Source organism: Aricia agestis, chromosome 14 (assembly GCF_905147365.1).
Source record: "Aricia agestis chromosome 14, ilAriAges1.1, whole genome shotgun sequence".
Classification (NCBI taxonomy): Eukaryota; Metazoa; Arthropoda; class Insecta; order Lepidoptera; family Lycaenidae; genus Aricia; species Aricia agestis.
The window spans coordinates 495,561-521,535 of record NC_056419.1 but is presented as its reverse complement, the minus strand read 5'-3'; the positions used below and the strand labels follow the sequence as shown (position 1 = coordinate 521,535).

At 39.5% G+C, this 25,975-nt stretch overlaps 1 protein-coding gene across 1 annotated transcript; it reads left to right on the top strand.

Annotated features, from left to right (window-relative positions):
• The first annotated feature begins 28 nt into the window (after positions 1-28).
• On the top strand, positions 29-25,053 carry LOC121733509 (major facilitator superfamily domain-containing protein 8). Its single transcript, XM_042123776.1, has 6 exons — positions 29-394; positions 14,032-14,272; positions 22,248-22,556; positions 22,998-23,244; positions 23,671-23,914; positions 24,269-25,053. Exons 1-6 carry the CDS (start codon positions 212-214, stop codon positions 24,557-24,559), a joined length of 1,515 nt encoding a protein of 504 aa, XP_041979710.1. The 5' UTR covers positions 29-211; the 3' UTR covers positions 24,560-25,053.
• The last annotated feature ends 922 nt before the right edge of the window (positions 25,054-25,975 follow it).

Below are 25,975 nucleotides of genomic sequence, written 5' to 3'. Positions count from 1 at the left end.
AAACGAATCACGAAATTCACGATCACGAATGCTCAGTAAGCGGCTGGCAGTCGGCAGCACCGGTCGCGTCGCCCGCGACACCGCGAGTGCGCATTCACTTTCCTTTGTTTACGAGCGAGATTAGCGTCGAAATAGCTCGTACGATGCGCGGTTCTCACAGTTCCAACGAGTACAGCTGACAGGGCGCGACGCGTGTGACCGTGTGAGTGCTATGGAGTGGCTGAAGGGGCTGGTGCGGGGCGGGGCGCGGGCGGAGGGCGGGGAGGGCGCGCTGGAGTCGGCGCGGGAGCGGCGCCAGCGCTGGCGCAGCGTGTACGTCATCTACTTCACCATGTTCCAGATGTCACTGGGGTTCAGCATCGTGCTGACGGGCGTCTACCCCTACCTCGACAAGGTGAGGAGAGAGTCGAGCGCGCGCCGCTCGGTGTCGCTGCGATAATATTAGCACAACAATGTAACGTCACCGCTCGCTGTTCGACACAATGAGGCGGCAATCAGCTGATAGCCAGACGTACTCGACGCTCGTCAGTATTATCACAATTTATAATTCGGTCCCATTCTTTGTTTCTTTTATGTAACAACTAACAAACAACCACAACAATAACACTCGCTGCCAAACTATTTGTAGTAGGTGTACGAGCTAGCACGCACATTACTGATTCAAACATAATATTTTCTCTTAGTCCTGGGCCCTGGCAGTGCACACTCTTGGGCAGTTCCCTTCAAGCCGTCATCAGTCGCGCACTTATTATTAGCATTAGCATACAGTCAATTATAATATTATTATCATTTTTATACTTATAAAGGACTTTTAATTTAAACAAATTTAAAATCAACTATCAGAATATCACAAAGTATTCGAGTAAGCAGCTCCTACATCCCTTTTTGGTCCTTCGAGCCGGATAGGTAACTTTAGAATAGATTACTAATTGATTATTGAGATAACAGAACATAACAAACGTGATACAAATAAAATTAATACCATTATCTTTAACTAGCTGTGCCCCGCGGTGTTACCCGCGATTTATTAGGTAAACTAAATTGTGTTTTAATAGGTCAATCAATTTGTAATTAGAGACAAAATTAATTGAGTTTGATCATCGGAAATATCAATTTTGGATAAATGAGAGATGGAAGTTGATTATCCTGTCATAGGTATGTTATTGTTCTTAACCGACTTCCAAAACTAAGGAGATATAAAAGATAATATATATTGTATGTTCAGATGTGATTTTTTTTATGATTTATGATTAACTTTGCTGTTTCTGAAACGATTTCCAACTTTTCGCAGTGTAATGGACTGTGAGACGGAGGACAGGACGGACGGAGGGCACATCTTTCCAATAACATATATACTAGTTTATGGGCACATCTTTACTAATATTATAAAGCATTAGAGTTTGTTTCTATATGCCAAATAACAGAAAAATTGCTTCAGTTTTTCGTGAGATGATCCCTTTCAAATAATTTCCCCCGTTTTTTCCACATTTTCTTCTATTTCTTCGCTCTTATTAGTATTAGCGTGATAAAATATAGCCTATAGCCTTCCTCGATAAATGGGCTATCTAACACTGAAAGAATTATTCAAATCGGACCAGTAGTTCCTGAGATTAGCGCGTTCAAACAAACAAACAAACAAACTCTTCCCAATTATAATATTATTAGTATAGATGTGTAAAGTTGAGAATTGCTAATAGCTGATGATTAAATTAGAAAATCGAATTAAAATAAATGGTAATTTTTAATTTATTCACATTTATTACCTAATAAGGACCGTATGCGGAGTTTCAAATCATATAGATCTCTCACTTTCTCACTTTCGATCGACAGAATGTAAATTAAACAACTTTGTATAATTATTTGATTAAGTTGATCGTGTTCGTGGTAAATTACATTTCTTAATATTTTTAGTAAATGTTTGTTTATAACTTTTGTATATATATTTACTATTATACTTCTGGAATATTATGGAATATATTTTGATGTTTGTGTGGTATTCCAAAAATCCTAATCTAACAATTAGAGCTTAGGGTTGTCTTATTTGACGTCAATAATAACAACTCAAAACCACGAAAACGGGTAACTAAACCGGTTTCGATGGGTTCAACTGATGTACTTATACGGTACGGCCACGGCAAACATAGGATAAGAAGCAGGAGCGATACTTTACTCTATGGAAAAAATAGAGCAGGATCACGGAGCTAACACTTAGCTCCGTGAGCAGGATTTACCTGCAAAATACTTAAGACACGCGCTTAAGAGGATACAACAGGGGCTAGAGAAATGAAAAAAAAGTACGTGTAATATCTATAGCTGTCTCCCTTACCTCAAGCGTATACCGCAGAACGCGATAGAGACAACTGCAGAAAATCCAGAAAATCAACGATTCGTTGTCCCCTGATTCCTTCTCCAAAACTTAACCGATCTAAGTACTTTTTTCATTAAAGATTAAAAAAAGGCTTGAACTATGTTCCTATGTTTTGCTTTTTTTGTATAATCTAGCCAAATCTGTTTTCTGGACGTTTGAACACAGCGGAAAATCTGGCCATTTTTTGTGTTTGTGAACGTTCATATCTTATTTAATAATTAAATTATGAAAAAAAAGAAAACATAGGGACATTGTATTAGTGGCCGTACATATTCAGGAAAAAAATTATAACTCTACTAGCATTATCCAGGGAGGAAACAGGGGACAACGTTTGTATGGAAAAAAGGACGGTGTGGAATCCTCTTAACTTATAACGAAGATACCTATATAAAATAATATTTTGTATTGCAAGAGTCTGTCAGAGTTTAGACAATCTCGTTCCATGCGAACGCTCGACTTTTCTTCAATAATACTTTTAGAAGGGTAACATTTCAACAGTTAACCCAACCTTAACCCAACAATGTGGTAGATAGGGGCTGACTAACAGATTAAGAGATATTATTAAGGGGGAACTCAATTTGGAGAATGAATTAACCGACAAACCCCAAATTGATGGTCGGTTTCTTAAGATTACTAACGTAGTTCTACAGTCCATTGATTAACGTTTTGTCGTCCAAAAATTAAAAACTTAAATGAATTACTAATATAAAAACATCAAAATATTATTTTAAAATGTAATGTTATCATATATACTTATATGAATGGGCCGGCTCGACCGGATAAATACCACGTTCTCACAGAAAACCGGCGTGAAACAGCGCTTGCGCTGTGTTTCGCCGAGTGAGTGAGTTTACCGGAGGCCCAATCCCTAACCCCTACCCTATTCCCACCCTCAACTATTCCCTTCCCTTCCCTACCCTCCCCTATTACCCTATTCCCTCTTAAAAGGCCGGCAACGCACTTGCAGCTCTTCTGATGCTGCGACTGTTCATGGGCGACGGAAGTTGCTTTCCATCAGGTGACCCGTTTGCTCGTTTGCCCCCTTATTTCATAAAAAAAAATACAAAAGATAACAAAATACTTAATATAAAAGCCCAGCTGTCGCATACTACCTATTGGTCTCTAATTATTGTTTATCGACATCAACTTCAGAGATAACACTGTAACAGCTCCGTCAGCCAACGTGCTTGGTAAATATACTCAGATAATTATAGAGGCGATAATACCATATGCTCGAAACTGATTTCATTGCTGTTTGTTACAATAAATAGCGTAGGTACTTATTACGATAATTATTTACAACATTAGCATTAGCTACCTAGGTAAGTAAATAATGATTGTATATAACCCATCAACTCCCAAGCGGCACCCGGGTATCGCATAACAATTGAAAAGCTATTGTGTCTGCTATTCCCCCGAAAAAATTAATGGATGTTGAAACAAATTCAGTGGGGAACAGCAAAAATCCATGACTAGAGACAAAATCCGAAAGCCGGAAATCCGCTGCGCCCCGAAACAGTGTGCGATACGCGCATCCGCTTCCATACAAATTGTATGGAGGCGGATTTTTGCGATGAGCCCCGGCACGGCCCGTCTCAGTGTGCTCACTCCTTAGTTAACATTCAGAAAAGCATCGCTACCGGATGTAGAGCCACTGACCACTGTGCACCGACCGCGGCCTCTAGTGCCAACCTTCGCCGTCGCACGCGAGCTGTGGTAATAGCTCGATAATCACTTAATATCTCATATTATTATAGCTACTCACTTCCTTTCAAGTCTCAGAGGCCCGAGTGTGAGTTTTTGTTTCACATTCGATCGTGAACGCGTTTGGCGTTTACTAAGATTTTGTATGGGATTTGTACAGCGCCACCTAGCGATGCCCACGGGAGTTAGCCCAGCTCCCATGCAAAATCTTAGTGAACGCCAAACGCGTTCACGATCGAATGTCAAACAAATAACTCACACTCGGCACACAGATATAATATCAGAAGTCTTGATCATAAGCGAAAAAATTATCTTGCATCTAGATGACGCCTAAGTAATCGCTCGCCAGTAACTACAGCCATTTTTGACCCTCCGCGTCATATGGCTGCATTTAACCCATCAATCCCCAAACGGCACCCCGGCTGTCGCATAACAATTGAAAATCTATTATGTCTGCGATTCCCACGATCGAGGTATACACTATTAACTATTGTGTCACTGAAAAGCGCTTATGTAAGATGATTGATTTTATTGACTCCTAATTAGTAATTACCCTAAATATGTCTCTAACCAAAAGTTTCAACTCAAATTGATGGAAATTACAACATCATCCGATAAGACGTATCAGCAAACTAGAAGTAATGCTTTAAAAACCTACATATTATTTTTAATTTTAAATTATCAATTCACCACCAACCGTCGCTTGGACAATCACTTTGTTCCTCGTTGTAGAGTTTGTTGCAAGTTCGTGTTGGCTTAGGAGCTGAATATAATTATAAGATGATTTAAATATAATGTAGTCCCGATTTAAATATAATCGTACTGTTGATTGTGACACTTTAGTACTTATTTTAGAAATATAAAAGTGGTAATGGCCTAGATAGAGTTGCAGTTGTTAGTGTTTCTTGGGATTCCGCACCCAATGGGTAAAAACTAATTCCTATTACTAAGACTTCGATGTGAGATGTCTGTCAGTCAGTCTGCCTGTCTGCCAGGCTGTACGGTGTAGGGTGGTACGGAACTCTTCGTGCGCGAGTCCAACTCGCACTTGGGTGATTTTTTTTACTGGTTAAATCACATGAATCGTTATAATTACTCCGTTAAGGAGTGAGCACACTAAGAAGGGCCGTGCCGGGGCTCAGCGCAGCTCATCGCAAAAATCCGCCTCCATACAATTTGTATGGAAGCGGATGCGCGTATCGCACACTGTGTCGGGGCGCAGCGGCTTTCCGCTTCCATACAAATAGTATGGAGGCGGATTTTTGCGATGAGCCCCGGCACGCTGAGCCCCAGCACGGCCCGTCTCAGTGTGCTCACTCCTTTATCGGTCGCTACTCGCTAGCGATAGCGTTATCACTTATCAGCACGACTGCTATCGTGCCGTGCGTTGACAACTTTCCACTGATAACGAGCTTGTTCCTCGACTCTGCCTACGGCGTTCAGGTGACGACGGCTGATTTACTAAATGTCTCCGTGGTGAATGGTCTTCCCGACATTATCGTGACAATATTGCTCCCAGGGTCTTCTGTTTATGATCCTAATACTATCGAAAACAATAGACTAGAGTCTAGACACAAGCACTCCAGGAGAAACAGAAATTGTAAATACAAGATGTAACAAAACTAAGTGATAATACTTTAGGGTGTGTATGTGTTCCTTATATGTATAGAGTTCACTGTGAAAGTTGCAGCGCTGAAAGAGCAAAATTTGTTTTGTGATTTGTATGGCCAAGCTCTCGCGCGGCATGATTTTTACCATACAAAGATGAAAAAAAATACTACTTTCAGCACAGGTGACACATACACACCCTAAAGTACTTATTTTCACTTAGATTTTTTTTTTTTTTTTTTTTTTAATGTTTCCCCTATACATTATACAGGACAATTACTGCATGGTTTTGCCTGGTTACATTGTAGTGATTATTTGTTTAATTACCATTAGTTTTTACATTTATTATTTATAAATTTATACATTATTTATATCTTTATTGTTTTGCTTTTTGTCTTTTCTATTATTACTTCATCTATTTCACATTATTCATATTCTATATATTGTATACCTACTCACATATTTTCTTACATTATTTTCTTATTTTACATATGACAACAGTCGTTTCTCCATAGTTATTACATTTCTTTACATATTCTAATTTTCATATTTGACACAGTTTCAGCCACGTGTATCCAATTAGACGCTGATTTTATTACATTCTAATTTTTACAAAATTACAATGTTATACAATAAGTGATTTCCATTTAGTTTAGACTTAGTTTTGTTAGGTACTCCTTGTAGATACAGGGGCTTTATCGTCAAGAGGTACAGACAGACACAATTTCTGATTTAACCCATCAAGCCCGTACGAGCACCGGTGATCGCGACCATAGAATACAATAGCATTTTTCGAGAAACCTCGATCGAAGGATTAAAATAATAATATTATAAAGAATGAATTGTCGTTATAAATTAGTTATTATAATGTTATACCTTGAATAAGTTTATCTGTGAAAGTACTCGTCAACATAAGGGACCAGCAGGCCCAGCAGCCAGCATGTCCAGTGTCCATTGTTTAGAAATTGAAAGAATAGAAACGCTGACAGTTTTTGCGGACAAACTGGACAGATTTCCTTTGTCAATCACTTTACAATCACCCTAAGAATAATCCTTTTGGTGGCCCTGCTAAGCCTGCAGTTGGAGGTGTACCTTGTCGTTTCTAGTTCTACAGACCGTTCGTAGAAAGGGCATAGAAACGAGACGCACGTAATTTTTAGTCTCACCTTCGCGGTTATTGCAGTAATTGGTGTATAGTACAGCGTGACCATCCGTTCCGATTTCGACGGGACAGTCCCGCTTTTAGGCCGTTTGTCCCGCTGTCCCCCTCAAGATGGAAAATGTCCAGGTTTTCGCTACAAAGCAAGAATAATCCTAATATATTATTAAGCTCTCCGACCAACGGCATTCATTGCTATGCAGATGATAGTACTTATTATTATTATTATTGAGGTACAAAAGTATTTTTGGTAATACCTAATAATATATGTTCCTATGATAATATTATGTTTTATGAACAATGAGTTCCATATGTTTGTTATGCAATTCTTATTAAGTAAGTCTTTTTTGGAAAAGTAATGTAATGTAGGTTTTTATTTTTGAGTAAAATTTTATTAATTACACCGAGATGTAGCTTCACTCCTGCATCATCTATCGGTTGTATCACGGGGAGTGCTCTGAGGAATTGTTCGGAATCATACCACCTGCAACTTTTCGCCATCGTCCCACGCAAAAAATATACCATCCTCATCACCTTGATGAGTGGCAGTCTTCCACGGTGCGTTTCTCGCGTAACTTTCTGTCGCGCACTGTAAAACTCTGGAACGAACTGTCACCAGCAGTTTTTCCGGACCTATACGACCTGCAAACCTTCAAGAAGAGAGCGTTTTCCCTCTTAAAAGGCCGGCAACGCACCTGCAGCTCTTCTGATGTTGCGAGTGTCCATGGGCGACGGTAGTTGCTTTCCATCAGGTGACCAGTTTGCTCGTTTGCCCCCTTATTTTATAAAAAAAAGCTTCTTATAGAATTGCTTAGGGATATAGATTATAGAGGTAGAGGCCGTTCAACAAAATATTTCGCCAGAGAAACACTTTTGTCGACTCGTTCGTGTCCTGCGAAGTCGATGTTGTCTGTTAACTAGCAACCAGAGCACGGGTGACGGGACCCTCTCCTGGTCATTGCACGCGTAGCTTCCGCGGCCCACACCTGACAACGCAATTGTAGGTACAAGACCATCGAAGCAATTCGACCGCAAGTCTTCGGGGGAGAGTGACCCACAATTATTCGCCTAACAATCCAGGAGTTCTATCATGAAACCGTTTTGAGACTCAAACAATCGAACGAGAATGGCGCGTCCTGCTCTAACAATGTCGTTTCACGTTTGTTAGAGCAGGACTCAGCATTCTCGTTCGATTGTTTGAGTCTCAAAACGGTTTGGTGGTACGGGTCCTGCATCGCGCTACCGAAGTTTTGGAGAACGGAAAGATATATACAACGTCTGAAATGACGTCAGTGGGCTTCGGCCTGACCGAGCCTAGGGTAAAACCTAGATGTCCCGCTTTGGTAAGAATATTGTATGGTCACGTCATGTATACTATACTGTATGATGTATCTCTAATTCAACGTCTCAGCGGACGAGAGTCGTGACTCGTGAGTCAGCGCGGCGCTCTCGGCGATACCAAGGTCGCGGGAGACGGAGAAAGTAAAACGCGCGAGCGCATGCCAACTGCCCCCCTCCTCCCTCCTGTGAGACGTAACAAAGTAAACACGCGGACACGTGCAAACGACATATTATGCAATACGAGTATCAGCATAGTCGAAGATGTCAAAACACCGTCGCCAGTCGCCAGTCGCCAGTCGGTGTACAACACGAGCCACTGTCAGGGCCGGATTTGTTTTCTTAAGCGTATAGACCACATTAATTTTGCCACCTCTATGTAGGAACTCTGCGCCCCCTAGGACGCCATAGGATGCTGCCGCCAATAGGCCATGGCCTATAGTGTATACAATATAATATGGCCTATCAATAAATTCAGAGCTGGTCACTGTGACAATATAATTATGGTATTAGGGTCGAAATATTATGATGTCAAAGTCTATATAAGCGGCAGTACATGCAAAAATCTGCAGCACTGTTAAAACAACAAAAGAGTCAGCAACACTGGTAGAGAGGTTAAGCCCTAATTTTTCCAACTTATTACCAGCTTGTTAAAATGTCATGTCTTCGCTTTCATTCATAAGAAGACGTGGTACTAATTCGAGCGCATAACAGTCGTTGGTGAAATTGGGGCTAAAAAAATCTTTCTACACCAACTACTCGCGAAGTGCGAACGCCTCCGTGGTCTAGTGGTTAGAGCGTCGCTCTCGACTCCGGAGGTCGTGGGTTCGAATCCCGCGTTGGAAACATGTTATTTCCAAGTTTGGTTAGGACAATGCAGACTGATCACCTGATTGTCTGACAAGTGAGATGATCCATGCGTCGGATGGGCATGTAAAAAGTCGGTCCTGCGCCTGATCTCTCGCCAGTCGTGTCGGTCTTCCGTCCCACTGGGTTATGAGAGTAAAGGAATAGAGAGTGCTCTTGTGTACTGCGCACACACTTGGGCACTATAAAATTACTCCTGCGTACCTGGTCTGGTTTCAATGAAACCGGCCACCGTCACCGAAACCGGTGTGGGGAGTATTATATTATTATTACTTGCGGACACAGTACCGCTGGTTTACTAGTGATAATATGTAACTGGTCGCTGTGTCAGTAGCTTGGATAGCCACTAGCAAACAACTCTCGCTCATTCATTAACAGCTACTCGGTATGTATAACTATCAGAGAAATTGTAGGCAGTTGACGGACATACGCCATTTGGTCGGCTTATGTCAATTCAATATTAGCTGTGATGGATCGGATGGGTTTGAAATAACGCGACCAAACTAGGTAGGTAGGTGTAGGTCCCCTATCTGCCTAGGAATCAACTTCTCTGATAGTACATAGTACCTTGGCGCGACACATCGCAGTAAACGCTCGTGTCATAGCCTTGGCGACGATATACTTCGTTTCAACTAATTTTATTCTAATTGTAAACAAATATTGATACTCTATTATCGCGTATTGCCTTCCGTATTGCGTAATATTATTGACCGTCTAGGGTTGATATTGAACATCACGATTCGCGTGCCTTCAATCTAATTGTCAAATAAACTGTTCAATAAAATTGAAGCGTAGCGGCCGGCTAAGACGCTAACGGCTAACCGCTAATGTATTCTTGTCCCCATCTGATATTGTTTTATTGTTCCTTAGATCAATTGAATTACAACCATTTTAGTTCCATGAACCTTGACTTGTGGTGAACACAATACGAGGTGATACTAGGGTTGCCAACCTCAATAAAAAAACGGCCAAGTGCGTGTCAGGCCACGCGCAATATAGGGTTCCGTAGTACCGCTGATTTTTGATTGGTCAATGACAGGACATTTATAACGTGTTTAAAACTACTAACAACATCATCTCAGTTACGTTCAAAGGAATTTAAAGGAAAAGTTCCTATATACTTCGCCGAATAAATTTTTTTTAGTTGATCGATTATTAATCAATAACCTACTCAATAACTTATGAAGTCTTCTTAGCCGTGATAGTTTTCCTTTTAAATTCAGCATATTTCCTAGTCTCGTAAATTTTTTCACATTTCTAGAAGCAGCTGTTTAGCTGGTAGAAAGGGACAGTAGTACACTGGACAGTGGACTCTAACGATTTTTTCCACTTTAAAACTTTATATTTCACAAATGGAATCTAAGGAACTAAATCGGAAAATGATCTATGAATACTCATAATATTTAAAAAAACTATCCAACGGTACCCCACACGGTGGGGTGGGTGCGAAAAAAAATTCATCCCCGCTTGATGTGTAGGGGAGGTCCCATAAAAATATATTTTTTTAAGATTTTACATAGCATTTTGTAGGCACCATTAACATGGGCATTGGGCAATGTGCATTCATGCCGAATTTCAGCTTAGCTTAGCTTAGCTTAGGTCCTATAGTCTCAGAGACTGGACAGACAGACAGACAGACAGACGGACGGACAGACCGAAACTATAAGGGTTCCTTGTTGACTACGGAGCCCTAAAAACCAGGTTTAAAATTACAAAAACCGGGACAACTTCATCCAAAAACATGAGCTGTAATACGAATTACTGTTTTGCGACTCAAACAGAATACCGCGGCCTACACTAACAACGCGGCATTTCTCATCCGATTGTTTGACTCTCAAAACAGTTTCGTAGTACGCCTCCAGGACACATAGACTTGCCAATAGTTGGTACTACCAGAGACCAGCTATGGTACTACTATATAATATATTCTGTGCCAATAGCGAAATTAATATCAAGAAAAGAGGTACTAAAATTGAGTTATTACAATGAAACAATATATACTTAACTTTAAAACTAGAACTTAAACTTAGAAACTTAAACTTATCATAATGTAAAACAAACACTTCAGCTTGTAACTTAATTTTAAACATGAAATGTAGAAAACCTAGGACGCTGCTTAAAATTATCCAGCACACTACGAAAACTAGGACATGTCCTGGGAAAACAGGGCGGTTGGCAACCTAGGTAACACCGAATGTCACGTTCACCAAGTCACAGGCCACAGCCGCGATTTGGTGACTCACGACTCACGATAGATGAAGTCGTGAGTGGATCAACACGTAAAATTAACATTTAACATCTGGCTAATATTTTCCCAATTTTTTAATTTCAAATCATTTTTCCGGCCCAGCCTCTATGCAAAAAACGGCAATTTTTTTATGTTAGTAATCGTGTTCCACCGCTCACGTGTTCAAATATCAAGTTACATTAGTATTAGATTTCTCTATGGTACGAGTATAAGATAATATACGAGAACAATAATAATAGAATCGATTTATAATCTATTGTTTGTAGGGGAGCCCAGCTCAAAGCGGCCATAGGAGGCAAAGCGGCCACCCTTAATATTTCGGTTATTTATAATGGCAGAGCAACGTTGCTGCTCTAGCGCACATCCCGCCCAGGCCCGCTCCATGATGCGGTAGCGATTGGGGAAGGCGCGAGCTTGTAGCGCCAAAAATATTGGAATTGCACGTTTTATTAAAAAAATGCAAGGTAAATTCTTCCTGTTTTAATTATTTTCTTGTATATTTGAATGCTTCTATTTTCCCGGTGTCGTTGCTTATCTATTAAGCTTTATCTATGTTGTTTTTATTCTGGAGTATGATAAAAAATGAGAAAGAAAATTATGTTTCAAACAGAACGGTTGCCGAAGGGCAAAGCGGACCGGGCAAAGCGGCCAATAGGCCGCTAAGCTAAATGATAGTTTTTATATGATAATTACTTAAAACTATTATAAAATGGTGAACAAACTTATCAAAAGAAAACTATCCAGGGGTCATGGGAAGAGACTACGATGGCGCAAGCTATTAAATATGTTCAACAAAATTGGGGTTCAGTCAAATTAGTAGAAAACAAACATGGTCATACTTTAAATAAGGAGACATTTAAAACAGGAATATATCGATAAAACAAAGTTTTATTGATATATTTTGACTATTTTTATTTTAGAAGAGTTGATTATTTTTTACAAAAAAATATTGTGATTGTTGGAAGATAGCCTCCTGTCAAGAAACCTTAGAAACCGAGCAGAAGCGATGTAAGTAGCAGTTTACAGAATTGTTTTGATAAATACCTATTTTTGAACATTTTTAGCATTCATTTTATAAAAAATATATTTATTTAATAGAAAAAAATACCATTTCGTGTGAACATTTGGGCTGGCCACGTTGCCCTTACCCCTATGGCCGCTTTAGGCAGGCCCTCGGGCAAAGCGGTTTTTTGACAGGTTGTCGTAATATGTGAATCATGAGCTAATTTTAAGATTTGGGTAAATACGAATCACACATAGCAGAAATATAATAAATGCACTATCTAGTAGCACATTTTTTATTTTTATGTACCGTTTATTTCGTCTTTTTTTCAAATTGAAAGTTAATGTGGCCACTTTGAGCTGACCTCCCCTACGTATGTTACGCTCAAAGACCGAAAATGCTTAGCGGACGGAAAAATAGCTCACAAGTCACAACGCGTTGTGGTCACAGTGAAACAGCCACGGCCCACGACGCGAAATTCGCGTTGTGGCTCTGAAAACGGCCACGACGCGTTCTGGCAATCACAATTCACAACAAGTGGTCTTGTACCATAACGCGAAATTCGTGTCGTGGGCTCGTGGCTGATATGCTATTCGTTTTTCTTGATTGATGAATCGTCTATAGGTATAGAGGATAACACTCAACTACAAAATATTTTTTCTTTTACTAAATCACTGCATGACGTGTTTATCATTATTTTTTATAAAATATCCTTAGTTCCATACTATCCGTACTAATATTATTATTACTGTCCGTCTGTCTATATATGCGAGACGTGCACTGAAAAAATAAAATTAAATAAACCAAAATATGTATTGTAATTTGTAACTTATAAGCGATTTTAAGCCAAGACTCAAGAGTGGTAAGAATGCTAACTGCTCATACGTCTCTACAAAGTACAAACTCTACCAACCAACGATCTTATTAACAGGGTAGATACTAGATATCCAGCTGGTCTGGTCCTGCAAGTTGCAACATATTTTTACAGTTCAATGTTTACTGTTTGTATTTTTCCACCTTTAAAGATGGAAAATTATACAGTTAAAATGTCAAGTACCTCATACAGTCTGAGTTATTATCAGAAGGTGTAAATTATACACTGAAATAAATAATTTCTATAAAAATGCGCTTGTGGTAGCACCGATAATCGAGATCATTGACGCTGCTAAGATTAATTATTAAAGAGATATTAACAGAAAAGTCTGCAATAGTAATAATATGTTACAAAATAAGTGCGTCATAATACCAGCATTTAAGGTTTTGCTACTTTAAGCAGAAACTAATAAAAGAGTGACAAAATGCAAGATGCAAGTTGCAACCAATGTTTGGAAACCGATAGCTTAATCGTAACGGCTTTAAGAGGGCGACTACAGCAAAAAATCAAACATCGTCCTTCTCTCTTCACACTCACGCCGGTCTTTCATATGCCAGGTGAAAAAGGACGACGCGGAATCATTGCCATGTTCGATGTTTCTAAATAACGTATATATTTATTATACAACATTTAAAAAATCCGCCAGGAAAAAATCGTGAAAATTAGATGCATCAAGGTGATTTTTTTCTATACAGAAAATTTAAGATATCGTGTAACGTGTTTTCAATGGGTCAGACCAAGGGTCAGACCCTGGGAAATATAATTTAGTATCTATTATAAAATCGTCAATTTTGCTTTAGTCGCCTTCTTAACGTTTTCAACCTGTTTCGTTGAGCTCAACCTCTCAACTTGCGCGTTTCAGCTGGAGCCAGGCGCGAGCAAGGAGGCGCTGGGTCTGGCGGTGGGGATCAGCCCGCTTGGGCAGCTGCTGGCATCGCCGCTGCTGGGGCTGTGGGCGAACCGGCGCTCGTGCCGGCCGGCGATGCTGGCGTCGCTGGCGCTGTTCGTGGCGGCGTCTGCGCTGTACGCCAACCTGCACCTCGCGCGGCCGCACGCTCGCACCTTCATGCTGGTCGCGCGGGCCCTCGTCGGCGTCGCCTCGGGTATACAATAATAATAATTATGGTAGTAATGATAGCCTAGAGTCTAGACCCTAGTAGAGTATCCTGGTACTCTCTTTGCGAGCCCCTAGACGAGCAATATTATTATATTTACAGAACCCTAAAACGGAACCCTAACCAGCTGATTTTTTGTATATATTATAGTAACATAATAAAAATATATAAATAAAAAAAATCTAGGGAACCCTGACTAATAGTTGACATATACCTACATATAATGTGTTATACCTATGTAATTATAATGTCCGCTATTAAATTAGAATTATTTTTAAAATTTTAAATTGTTTCTGAGAAATCGAGAAACAATAACAAAGCGAACAGTAGTAGGTTGACTCATCAACTGATTAACTTAAACTGCTTAACTTAAGTATCTATGCTTTTAGTATTTTGTTAGGTCATAGGAGCTAGTTAGTTTCAAAAGGTTTCAAAGAATTCTGATTTTGAGGCGACTGTAACAAATAACTTGCTAACGATATTATTTTTACAAGAAATGAGGCACTTAACAACACTATAAAACGTCGCTATAGCTAGTGACCTACTGTACATTATAACAATAGGACTGACGAGGTATTTAACATTGAATGTAAACTTATCATAATTACCTACAAACGATGTTATCAGCTCTAAGCTAGTTAGTAACGATAACAATTTCAAATACATTTTTATTATCAGTCATTACTCATTAGTCATTAACTCATTATTCATTACAATAAAATACAGTATAGGTACTAGATAACGTCTGCAACTCCGTTGCGTCAAAATTCGTTTTTCGCGCGGGAACCGTATATTTTTCCGGGATAAAAAGAATCCTATGTCCTTTCCCGGGGCTTACAGTATCTTCATACCAAACAGCAAAATCGGTTCAAAGGTTTGGGCGTGAAGACAGACACACTTTCGCATTTATAATATTGGTATGGATTAGGCCTTCTTTACTAATTTAACTGTATTTACGTTATTGCGGTTGAATGCCAATTATTGTCGTACATAATATTATTAACATAATAGTAATGTTGGCGAAATACAAAGTTGCAAAGACCTCATTTATTTTAATGAACTCCGCACGTGTACGCCGGTATTTGGATTAAGAAACCATTTACGTCAATGAACAATGAACTTCTCGAAGTTTTTGGTATAATTAGTATGTGTAATGTAAAGTATTATGCAGTGTTCAATTAAATAACACGAAAGGCCAAGTTAGCCTTGAAGAAACTTGGTGTTCTTAACAGAGCGAGACAGTACTTCAGTCCGGACCAACGCCTACAACTCTACAAGGCGCAAGTTCGGCCTCATATGGAATACTCTTCTTAGTTGGTGTTTTGGCGCCCCTTCCCAGAGACAGGGGCGCCAAAATACCAACTACTTCCTCTGGATCGTATCCAACGAAGGGTCGCTCGAATTGTTGACTGCCATAGTGTTCTGTGTTTCAATTTTCAAACACCTTGGACCCCTTGGAATTACGCCGAGATGTAGCTTCACTCTGCATCCTCTATCGGTTGTATCACGGGGAGCGCTCTGTGGAATTGTTCGGATTTATACCACCTGCAACTTTTCGCCATCGCCTCACGCGAAAAATATACCATCCTCATCACCTTGATGAGTGGCAGTCTTCCACCGTGCGTTTTTCGCGAAACTTTCTGCCGCGCACTGTAAAACTCTATAATGATTAATGAACTGTCACCAGCAGTATTTCCGGACCGATACGGCCATGCAAACCTTCAAGAAGAGAGCGTATTCCCTGTTAAAATGCCGGCAACGCACCTGCAGCTCTTCTGATGTTGCGACTTGCGAGTGTTATGGGCGACGGTAGTTGCTTTCCATCATTGCACCAGTTTGTTCGTTTGCCCCCTTATTTGATTAAAAAAATGGTACCAACTCAACTCAACTCTGGTTTTAGTATTTGGTTGCTTTCGTCTTCTGACTCGTTGCACCCAACTCACGTGTGCCAAGAAGAATTAGCTGTCTTAACCCTCCATAAATAAAAGCCACTTACACTTTATACGTGGGAGAGCCATGCTTCGGCACGAATGGGCCGGCTCGACCGGAGAAATACCACGTTCTCACAGAAAACCGGCGTGAAACAGCGCTTGCGCTGTGTTTCGCCGAGTGAGTTTGTTTGCCGGAGGCCCAATCCCCTATCCTATTCCCTTCCCTACCCTCCCCTATTCCCTTCCCTACCCTCCCCTATTCCCTTCCCTACCCTCCCCTATTCCCTTCCCTACCCTCCCCTATTCCCTTCCCTTCTCTACCCTCCCCTATTCCCTTCCCTTTCCTTCCTTACCCTCCCCTATTACCCTGTTCCCTCTTAAAAGGCCAGCAACGCACTTGCAGCTCTTCTGATGCTGCGAGTGTCCATGGGCGACGGAAGTTGCTTTCCATCAGGTGACCCGTTTGCTCGTTTGCCCCCTTTATTTCATTAAAAAAAAAAAAAAACTAGACATCTCAGGAACAACTGGTCCGATTTGAAAAATTCTTTCAGTGTTGGATCATTTATCGCGGAAGGATTTTTATATTATCACGCTAAGACTAATAGGAGCGAAGAAACAGAGGAAAATGCGGAAAAGCGAGAATAACTATTATTATTTAATAGGGCTTATCTCAGAAGCAATTTTATGTTCCTAGAGATCGCCCAATGGTCGAAATTCGACCTTAGTTTCAACGACATTGGAACTACTACCTATATTTTGTAAAAAATATTGACTTTATCATATTTTTTTTAACTCTTCTCTATGGGACTCAGCTGATCTCAGACAGGCAGTGTAAGCATTGTCTAATAGTATCTAAGATTCAATAAAAAAAAACTATAATCCATTTTCCACACTGACCTCCATTATACAAGTACGCTGGACTGATGATACCCTTTGAAATGACAGCTATTTTTTGTGCCTATTTGAAGCGGAATCAGCTCCCCCATTATTAGGGATAGGAACTAAATTTGACGTAAAAATGACGTTTGAAAGTCGCCATCATGTCGCCATATTGGCGCTGATAGCAGTAGTGGGAGTATTTGGAACTGATACTAGTAATGTACAACTGTCTTTTCTATTATCGATGAAATGTTTCCAGATTCAGATAATCGACCATTAGGACAAAATATTAAATTGATTAATACAAACGCTACATATTTGCATTAAAGATTACAGACTTCCTCTCCGTAATTTAGATAGGCGTAATAAATTAACAACGATTTCATACGTAGATAACGTGAAGTAGCAGTACCTATCTATAATCCATTTATTTTTAGCAGTTAGCACTACGAACAACTAAAAACAAAACTGAAGATAAGCTTCTAACGAAAACTTTGTTGTATTGTATTTTCTAATATTATCAAAGTAGCGCTACAGTGTATCGTATTAAAGCTGAATAAGTGTTCTGTGTGATTAGACCCTAACTAATCTCATCATATAATATTATAAAGCGGAAGAGTTTGTTTGTGTGAACGCTCTAATCTCAGACTGCTGGTCCAATTTGAACAATTATTTCAGTGTTAGACAGCCCATTTTATATATTTTATCACGCTGAGACTAATAGGAGCTAAGAAATAGAGGAAAATGTGGAAAAAGCGGGGGAATGTTAACGTGAAGGATTATATAGGCTATTTTTTGTGGACCAATTTGTCTATGTAATTAGATATTTACGTGAGAGAAGCCGCGCGGAAAGTCTAGTACTTAATAATATAAAAGTTCCATATTTATTTATGCATCTAGCAAGCCAATTTTTATCGATTTACTTTATCTCATTTGATTTTCGCCATTTTGGCGCTGATTGCAGAAGTGCAAGGGAAATTAACTAATTGGATAATGCGATCCATAAATAAATATGGAACGTTTGAATACATTTTTTTATTAGGGTGGAGTAGGTAAGGTATTTATAAATAATAAAAATATATGTGCGATACTTTAACATTATATTTTATTAGTTACCGTTACACAGTTACAGTCTGTCAAGAAAGAGTAGACGCTGAAATAAATTTTCCAAACATAATCACGATCAAATGGTAGCTTTGCGCCTTGTATTTTCACAGAGAACGTTTGTGCACTTCAAATAGTAACGGCAAGCGGTAATAGCAATTTTCGGACGCCAACCAGGCTTTTCAATTTTTTTCAACCATAATTCCAGTCTTCCTTCGTCAGACGGAAACCTGTCAATTATTTTAAGAGCATAATATGTATTTGATAATAAAAATCGGTTATCGGAGATTTCAATACAATTATTATAGATATCGATAAGTTTTATCGACAGAAAACTCCAGCACTATTGAATTTTATTGTTTATCAAAAATCGGTAAAACAAAGGTAAATATGTGGTGAATATGGTATAATAAGATTAGTGCCACATTTTTAAGTGCCTATATTATCAATAAAAGTTTAATATCGTAGAAATGAGCTGTTAAAATCACTTACTTGTGAAATGTAACCCCACATCCCTTTTTGTACCGTGTTTTACATAACATGCACCCTTTCATAGTTTAACTATGAACTACCGTCTACCACCACTTATTTATATGTAATATGTTAGATGATACAGGACTCGGAAGTAATTAAAGCCAATTTTGATTTATCTAAAACAGAAATGTTTATTGTTATTAAAAAGTAAAACAAAGAGTTAAATATACTTATTTAACATTATTATAACAATTTAACACGTGCATTATGATGTACTTACCTAAAACAGAAAAATCGACAATTTAAGGTTTGTTACTTCCACCACAATTATTAGTCCTTTACAATATTTAATTTTTATCAATAAATTACTTGTACTTCCATGTAATTTTATAATACTTTTAGAGAATTGACAAAAGTTATATCACTTCACGAGCAGGCTCAGTTCCAAATATATACTCGTACTAGTAATCTGTGCTCAGTTCTCCATCTTGAGCGTCCTGTCATTGTAATAACTAATAATTCATAGACTCTAACGTCATGCTTGTAAGGCCGAATACACATGATTGTACATTAGGTTAGGTACCCATCATACAGTGTACAAACCTTACACATTACTTAATCGCGTAAAACCTTTTAAAACACTTTAAAAACACGAAAACAATTCGAACGATTAAGCCATAGAGAATTAAAATAAATACATGGTTACCAATGGTTACGTCAAATGTAGTTCTCGGTCCTAATGATGGGGGCGCTGATTCCGCTTCAAATGGCACAAAAAAAAAGTGGGTATCATAGATCCAGCGTACTTGTATAATGGAGATCAGTGATTTTCAATTTGTCACCTTGTTGTCAACAGACTTCAATCTACACTACTATTATAAAGAGGAAAGATTTGATTTTTTGTTTGTTTGTTTGTTTGAGTCGAATAGGCTCCGAAACTACTGGACCGATTTGAAAAATTCTTTTACCATTGGAATCCTGCATTATTTCTGCTGAACATAGGCTAATTTTTATTTTGGAAAAATATAAGGTTCCGTAAGATATTTGGGATTTTCGGACGCAAGGTTTAAAAAATCAACCAGAAAAGTTACTTATTTTGCGTACGCTGCCTAAACTATAAAAGATAGAGGCATAAAATGTTCTAAGTAATTATAGATCTTTTAAATATCTACAAAAAAGTCCGCGATACACTATACCTATCTATGTTGAGTGAGGCACAATAACCATTTTTTTATTAAAAAATCTAGATTTTTTTTTGGACTATATTTAAATGCGTTTATTTAAATCATGCTATTGACCCTTATCAAAATAAATTATTTCATCACTAAGTACAGTTAATGTAGATAATATTTGGTCTTCGAATGATTAAAATTGGACGTTTGGTTTTAATGTTATGGCGAAATTAAAATATTACGATTTCTGCTGCACGTTGCGAATTGGGCGTCAAGGCGCGATGCGCGGGTGTGCGTGCGGTAGGGGAGAGATTTAATTATCAGTGCCACAGTCTCGCCCGGAGAGTCCACGTAAATATTACCTCGATCGTGGGAATAGCAGACACAATAGATTTTCAATAGTTATGCGACAGCCGGGTGCTGCTTTATTGATTTGATATAGACTATCGTGCTTCATTATTATAATCCTAATTTCAAAAAAGCTTTAAAAGTTATGACTACGAAAGTAATATTTTTAGAACTTTTTAAAATAAGTTTTGAATGACTATTATTTTTGATTGCTATTATAATTAATTAATTTCTTTAACTATAAATCTCCAATAGCGGCAGCCGGCTGCCAGCATAACAATTGAAGATCTATTGTGTCTGCGATACCCACGATGCCGATGCACGATGGAAGTATTAATGCATATTTTTTAATCCACACTATTTCTGCTGAATATAGGCTTATTTAATGAGAGAAAAAAGGGAACCGTATTAAGTGTTAATAATTGTGTGAAAAATCTACCAAAATATTCCTTCTTGCTTATGCTTTATAAATTATAGACTATACTTATCGCAAAGTGATGTACTATAGTCTTATAGAGGACATTAATATCAACGTAAAAGTCCGCGATATCGTATGTCTGACTACTACAATTATTATTATCTTACAATAACTACTTTTTAATCTAAAAATATGCAATAGTAACGTTGCGCTGGTACAAACCATGCCAAACTACTTATCAGCAGGTATTAGTACTTACCAGAGGAGTTTTTAAATTCGCTGAATCCTTCTGGACTTCCACCACACGAACTGACGTTAAAAATCGGAATTCCAATCATGCTTTTGAGAAATTTATGCCCACCAAATATGTGCAATGGGACAAGGCTGCTTATTAAAGAATTAAAGGACAATTTAATTGTAGCTACCATTATCACCGGCCCAGCAGCTGGTCAACTAGCTCATATACCGAGGATACCGATGATTCCAACTGATCTGCCAATCCCATTTAAACGGCTTCAATTTCCGGTAAAAATATCTTTCGCATTGACTATTAACAAGTCCCAAGGTCAAACTTTCAAATTAGTAGGCATCGACCTACGAAAAGAATGTTTTACTCATGGTCAACTATACGTTGGCCTATCCCGAGTTGGAGCTGCTGATAATCAATTTATTTTGCTGCCACAAAATAAAACAACATCAAATATCGTTTACAGGGAAGCTTTAACCCAATTTTAATGGAATCTTTTACGCAAAAAGAAGTATGGTGTAAAAAAACATAAAGCGCAAAAGTACAACAAAAATACTTTATACAAAAACAAATAGAAAATTTCAAAATGTATATAATAGTAGATGTAGGTAAGCATAAAATAATAAAGCATAAAACTACAAAAAAAAAAAAACATAAAATATTTTAAACAAAAAAAAACATGAAGAAATTGCAAAATATTATAAATAATAGTATCTTCTGCAGGTAAGGATAAAATAATCAAACATAACACTTAAAATATAAAAATATAAAAAAAAAATACAATAAAAATGTGTTATATGTACATAATAATTATAATATAGTAGTTGCAGGCTAAATAATGTAAACTATTTTTATGTTCTGCTTAACTTAAAGATTGACTACCTTTATTTAAAAAAAATAATTTAAAAACCAATGTCCACCCGTGCGAAGCCGGGCCGGGCCGCTAGTCATAAATAAAAGAGTATAATTCGTATGTATAGGCTTGTCACTCAAAAATCTGTAATTTTTCCTAGTGTGTGTGTTGTAGTGTGTGTAATGTTTTATTTGTTAAAAATATGTATGATAAAAACATAATTTCAAAATAATATTATTTCGATGCACTCCTTCATCATATAAACTATAACTGTGCAAAATTTCATTCACCTACGTTTCCCCATTTTTCGTCAAAAGGGATACAAAGTTTCTGGCTCACGTATTAATATATAGATTTGGCACAAATAAAAAGTAAGCCACGGGAGGGATCCATCATATTATGCTATTTTTTTTGGCCTAATTTGTTTATGAAATTCTTACGCGGTCTTTACGCGGGCGAAGTCGTTACTATTGCATTCGAACTACAGCTACTGAGTTTCGGTTGAGAAGTTACAGTAAGAGTTCGCGCGTGTTACAGCGAACGTGGCGGTGGCACGGTCGTACCTGTCGGCGGCGACGCTGGCGGGCGAGCGCACGCGGGCGGTGGCGGGCGCGTCGCTGGCGCAGGTGCTGGGGTTCGTGGTGGGGCCGGCGCTGCAGGCCGCCGCCGCGCCGCTCGGCCCCGGCCCCGCCTACACCGCCGCGCCCCGCCTCGACATGTACACTGCCGCCGGCTGGGCCAACGTCCTCCTCGGGCTCGTCAACCTCGTTTGCTTCCTGCCCTTCTGCTTCACCGAGCACAAGATCGCGGCGAGGGAGGCCATGCTCCTCCGCGGCAAGGAGACCGGTGAGGGTAAAAAAATGATCTCGCCGGACCAGTTCCCGGACCGGCAGCTCCTGTCTTTCTACTGCAGAATATCGTTTTACTGACTGCTGCTATTATATTAGTGGTTATGAGCGTAACTCTTGACCTGAAGGTCGTGGGTTCGATTCCCGCTTTGGAAACATGATATTTCCAAGTTTGGTTAGGACAATGCAGGCTGATCACCTTATTGTCTGACAAATAAGATGATCCATGCGTCGGATGGGCATGTAAAAAGTCGGTCCTGCGCCTGATCTCTCGCCAGTCGTGTCGGTCGCCCGCCCCACTGGGTTACGAGTGTAAAAGGAATAGAGAGTGCTCTTGTGTGCTGCGCACACACTTGGGTAGGTCGTTACTGGTCCGGTTTCAATGAAACCGGCCACCGTTACCGACATCTGTGTGGGATTTATTATTATTAAATTACAGAGAAGGAGGCGCTGGCGGAGCTGAAGCCGGACCTGGTGAGCAGCTGGACGCTGGTGGGCGCGTTCTTCGTGCTGGTGTTCAACTTCGTGCTGCTGGAGACGCTGGCGACGCCGCTGACGATGGACCAGTTCGCATGGAGCAAGCGGCAGGCGCTGCAGTACATGGGCGCGCTGATGAGCGCCGGCGCCGTGGTCGCCTGCGTCGTTTTCGCGCTCATCGCACCGCTCACAAAAATCTTCGAGGAGAGGTATTGATCGGTCGAATATTATAAATGCGAAAGCATGTCCGTCTGTCTGTCTGTCTGTTACCTCCTCACACTCACGCTGCTGAACCAATTTTGTTGGGAATGGAGATACTTTGAGTCCCGGGAAAGGACATAGGACACTTTTTGTCCCGGAAAAATGCACGGTTCCCGAGAGATATACGAGTTTTGGCGCAACGGAGTTGCGGGCGTCATTGATATTATTGTAATAATATCACTACAACTACAGAAGCAATTGCGCCCGAATTATTTTTTTATTGGTCGTAGCGGAAACTAGTTTACTACATTAAACGATAATATTTACTTTCGAGGATCGCTGTTTTTACGATTATTAAAAGTTTTATATGAACAGTTATTTGCTTATCTGTTGCGATTAATGTGCCATTGAAGACCGCATTATCGTGGTTTTAGGGCGCTGCTGGTGTGGGGCGGGTTCCTACTGACGGCGGCGGCGTCGCTGCTGTGTATCCCGTGGGGTCCGGGCGCACCGCCCCTAGCCGCGGGGGTGGAGGCCGGGGGCGGCTGCCCGGTGGACCGGCAGCCCTGGTGCGCCACGTCTCGCGTGCTTACGCTGCCGCAGTTCCTGCTCGGCTACGCGTGCGTCTCCGTCGGCTACCCGCTCGGCGTCACCCTCATACAGACTATATTCTCGAAGGTGAATATTCAGAAACGTTACCTATACATAATATAATATAATATCTATGTATTTTTGAAGTAAAACTTCTATACGCATGATTGACTTGGGGAGTAAGCTGGTAAATGCGTGATGAGAACGTTCTTCAGGATGTAAGGCTTATAAAATAAATAAGATTAAAAAAAAAAGTTACAAAAGTGTGATCGAACGAGGAGAACGGAGAGGTGCGCGCGATAAGGAACTTCGTCCCAATTTATTATATTCAGCATATTATTCCATATATTATCATGTTATATAGCCGAAAGAGACATAACGTGATAAACTGTAGTGTGATTGTGTGTGTGAATCTGTAAATAATAATATGTGTGATGTCAGGTGCTGGGTCCGCGGCCGCAGGGCGTGTGGCAGGGCGTGCTGACGGGCGCGGGGTGCGGGTCGCGCGCGCTCGGCCCGGTGTTCGTGTCCGGCGTGTACGCGCGGTTCGGCCCGGACGCCACGTTCGCGAGCACCGCCGCGCTCACGCTCGCCGCGCTGCTCGCGCTGCGGCTCGTGTACGCGCGCCTGCGGCCCCCCGCGCCTTCCGCCCCGCCCCCCACCGAGCTGCAGCCGCTAAGCGCGCCCGCGCCGCCCGCGCCGCCCGCGCAGCCTGATGCGGCTCCCGTGTGACGTCGATAGTGATTGTAACTAAACTAAAGATAGTCCAAGTTAAATGTGCGGCTGTGCTAATGTGTTAGCCAAAAAACTTGTCCTTGACGACCGACTTGAAGTGATATTGTGCAATAATATGTGAAAGAACACTTTTGGCGGTAGTCCTTGAGGACTGGAAGTGATTTTGTCCTGTATGTAAAAGACGAACACTATATTGACATAATAGGTGCGGTGCACCGTGCAGTCGACGCAAAGGAACGATTGTAGACAAACATCGAAGACCGGAATTTTGTATTGTTAAGTTTACGACTTAAACGAATTTATTCTAAGTATAAAATATTGAAGAAATATTTTATACTTATTTTTCTATACGAAACTTATACGTATGTAGGTAAGTTTTTAATTAGAGTAAATAAAATTACATTCAACAGCGGTATACCTAATTAAAGTCGATATTCTAAAGCAGAGGTTCCCAAAGTTATTTTGTTTACTACCCACTTTGAGAACAAATTATGTTTGAGCGCCCCCATTGTTTCAATTTAAAATGCATTCAGATGAAATAAAACACCCCCCAAGCCTCTACACAACGCCCCAATTTTTTTCTGGGTCTCATACTGCCCCACTTCAGCGCCCACAAGGGGGCGTTATCGTCCACTTTGGGAAAGGTTGTTTGTTCTAAAGGGTTCATTATTTTGCTATGATTAAGTTGTTTCTTATCAACTTTCTAATCCTAGCATACATTTAACGAGTACCTAGTTTGTATATTCATCTTATAATTCAGGTTTTATAATAATATTCTTGGTGAATGGTATTTTGGACAACATACAGGGATATAAGCTTTACATTTTAAATAAAAGAAATATGTGAACTAAATATAAAATAGATCCTAATACAAGTATCTAGTTTTTTTATTGAAATAATAAGGTACACACAAAATATTTATATTTTTATTTATATCTATTTCGAAATAATAATATTAGGTAAGTATTATATTGTAAGAGTATAATATTATACAACAATATATTTTATATTATTAATATTATTATTATTAGATATCGGCACTGATTCGTAATGTAATTTACTTCCGTAATGTAATTTTTTCCTGGTAATAAAATAATGAAAATGCCTTACTTATGTATCTTGTTTTTATTGCGCATATTTTTATAAAAATAATATCAACAATAATATATTCTGCATTCAATACATTAAGTACATTTTGGTATGACTAAGTACATAAAGTAATATTTGTTTGAAATTAAAAAATCACAGCACAAGTTAAGTACTTACCAACACAATTTGCACGCCGTTGTGCCTACTAAAATTTTGACTAGTTTAGCCACGTTTGACATCGTCTTAATAATCATTATAATATTATCCAATATTGTAATCGATAGTTCTCTCCTTGCTCTATGAGTACGAGCTACTGCGTCCTTT

What these genes read in the sequence shown, in the direction of transcription:
- LOC121733509 (XM_042123776.1), top strand. Translation starts at nt 212, where the DNA reads ATGGAGTGGCTGAAGGGGCTGGTGCGGGGCGGGGCGCGGGCGGAGGGC. An exon ending in CCTCCGCGGCAAGGAGACCG is followed by an intron (nt 22,557 to 22,997) that starts GTGAGGGTAAAA and finishes ATTAAATTACAG; the next exon opens with AGAAGGAGGCGCTGGCGGAG. An exon ending in ACAAAAATCTTCGAGGAGAG is followed by an intron (nt 23,245 to 23,670) that starts GTATTGATCGGT and finishes TCGTGGTTTTAG; the next exon opens with GGCGCTGCTGGTGTGGGGCG.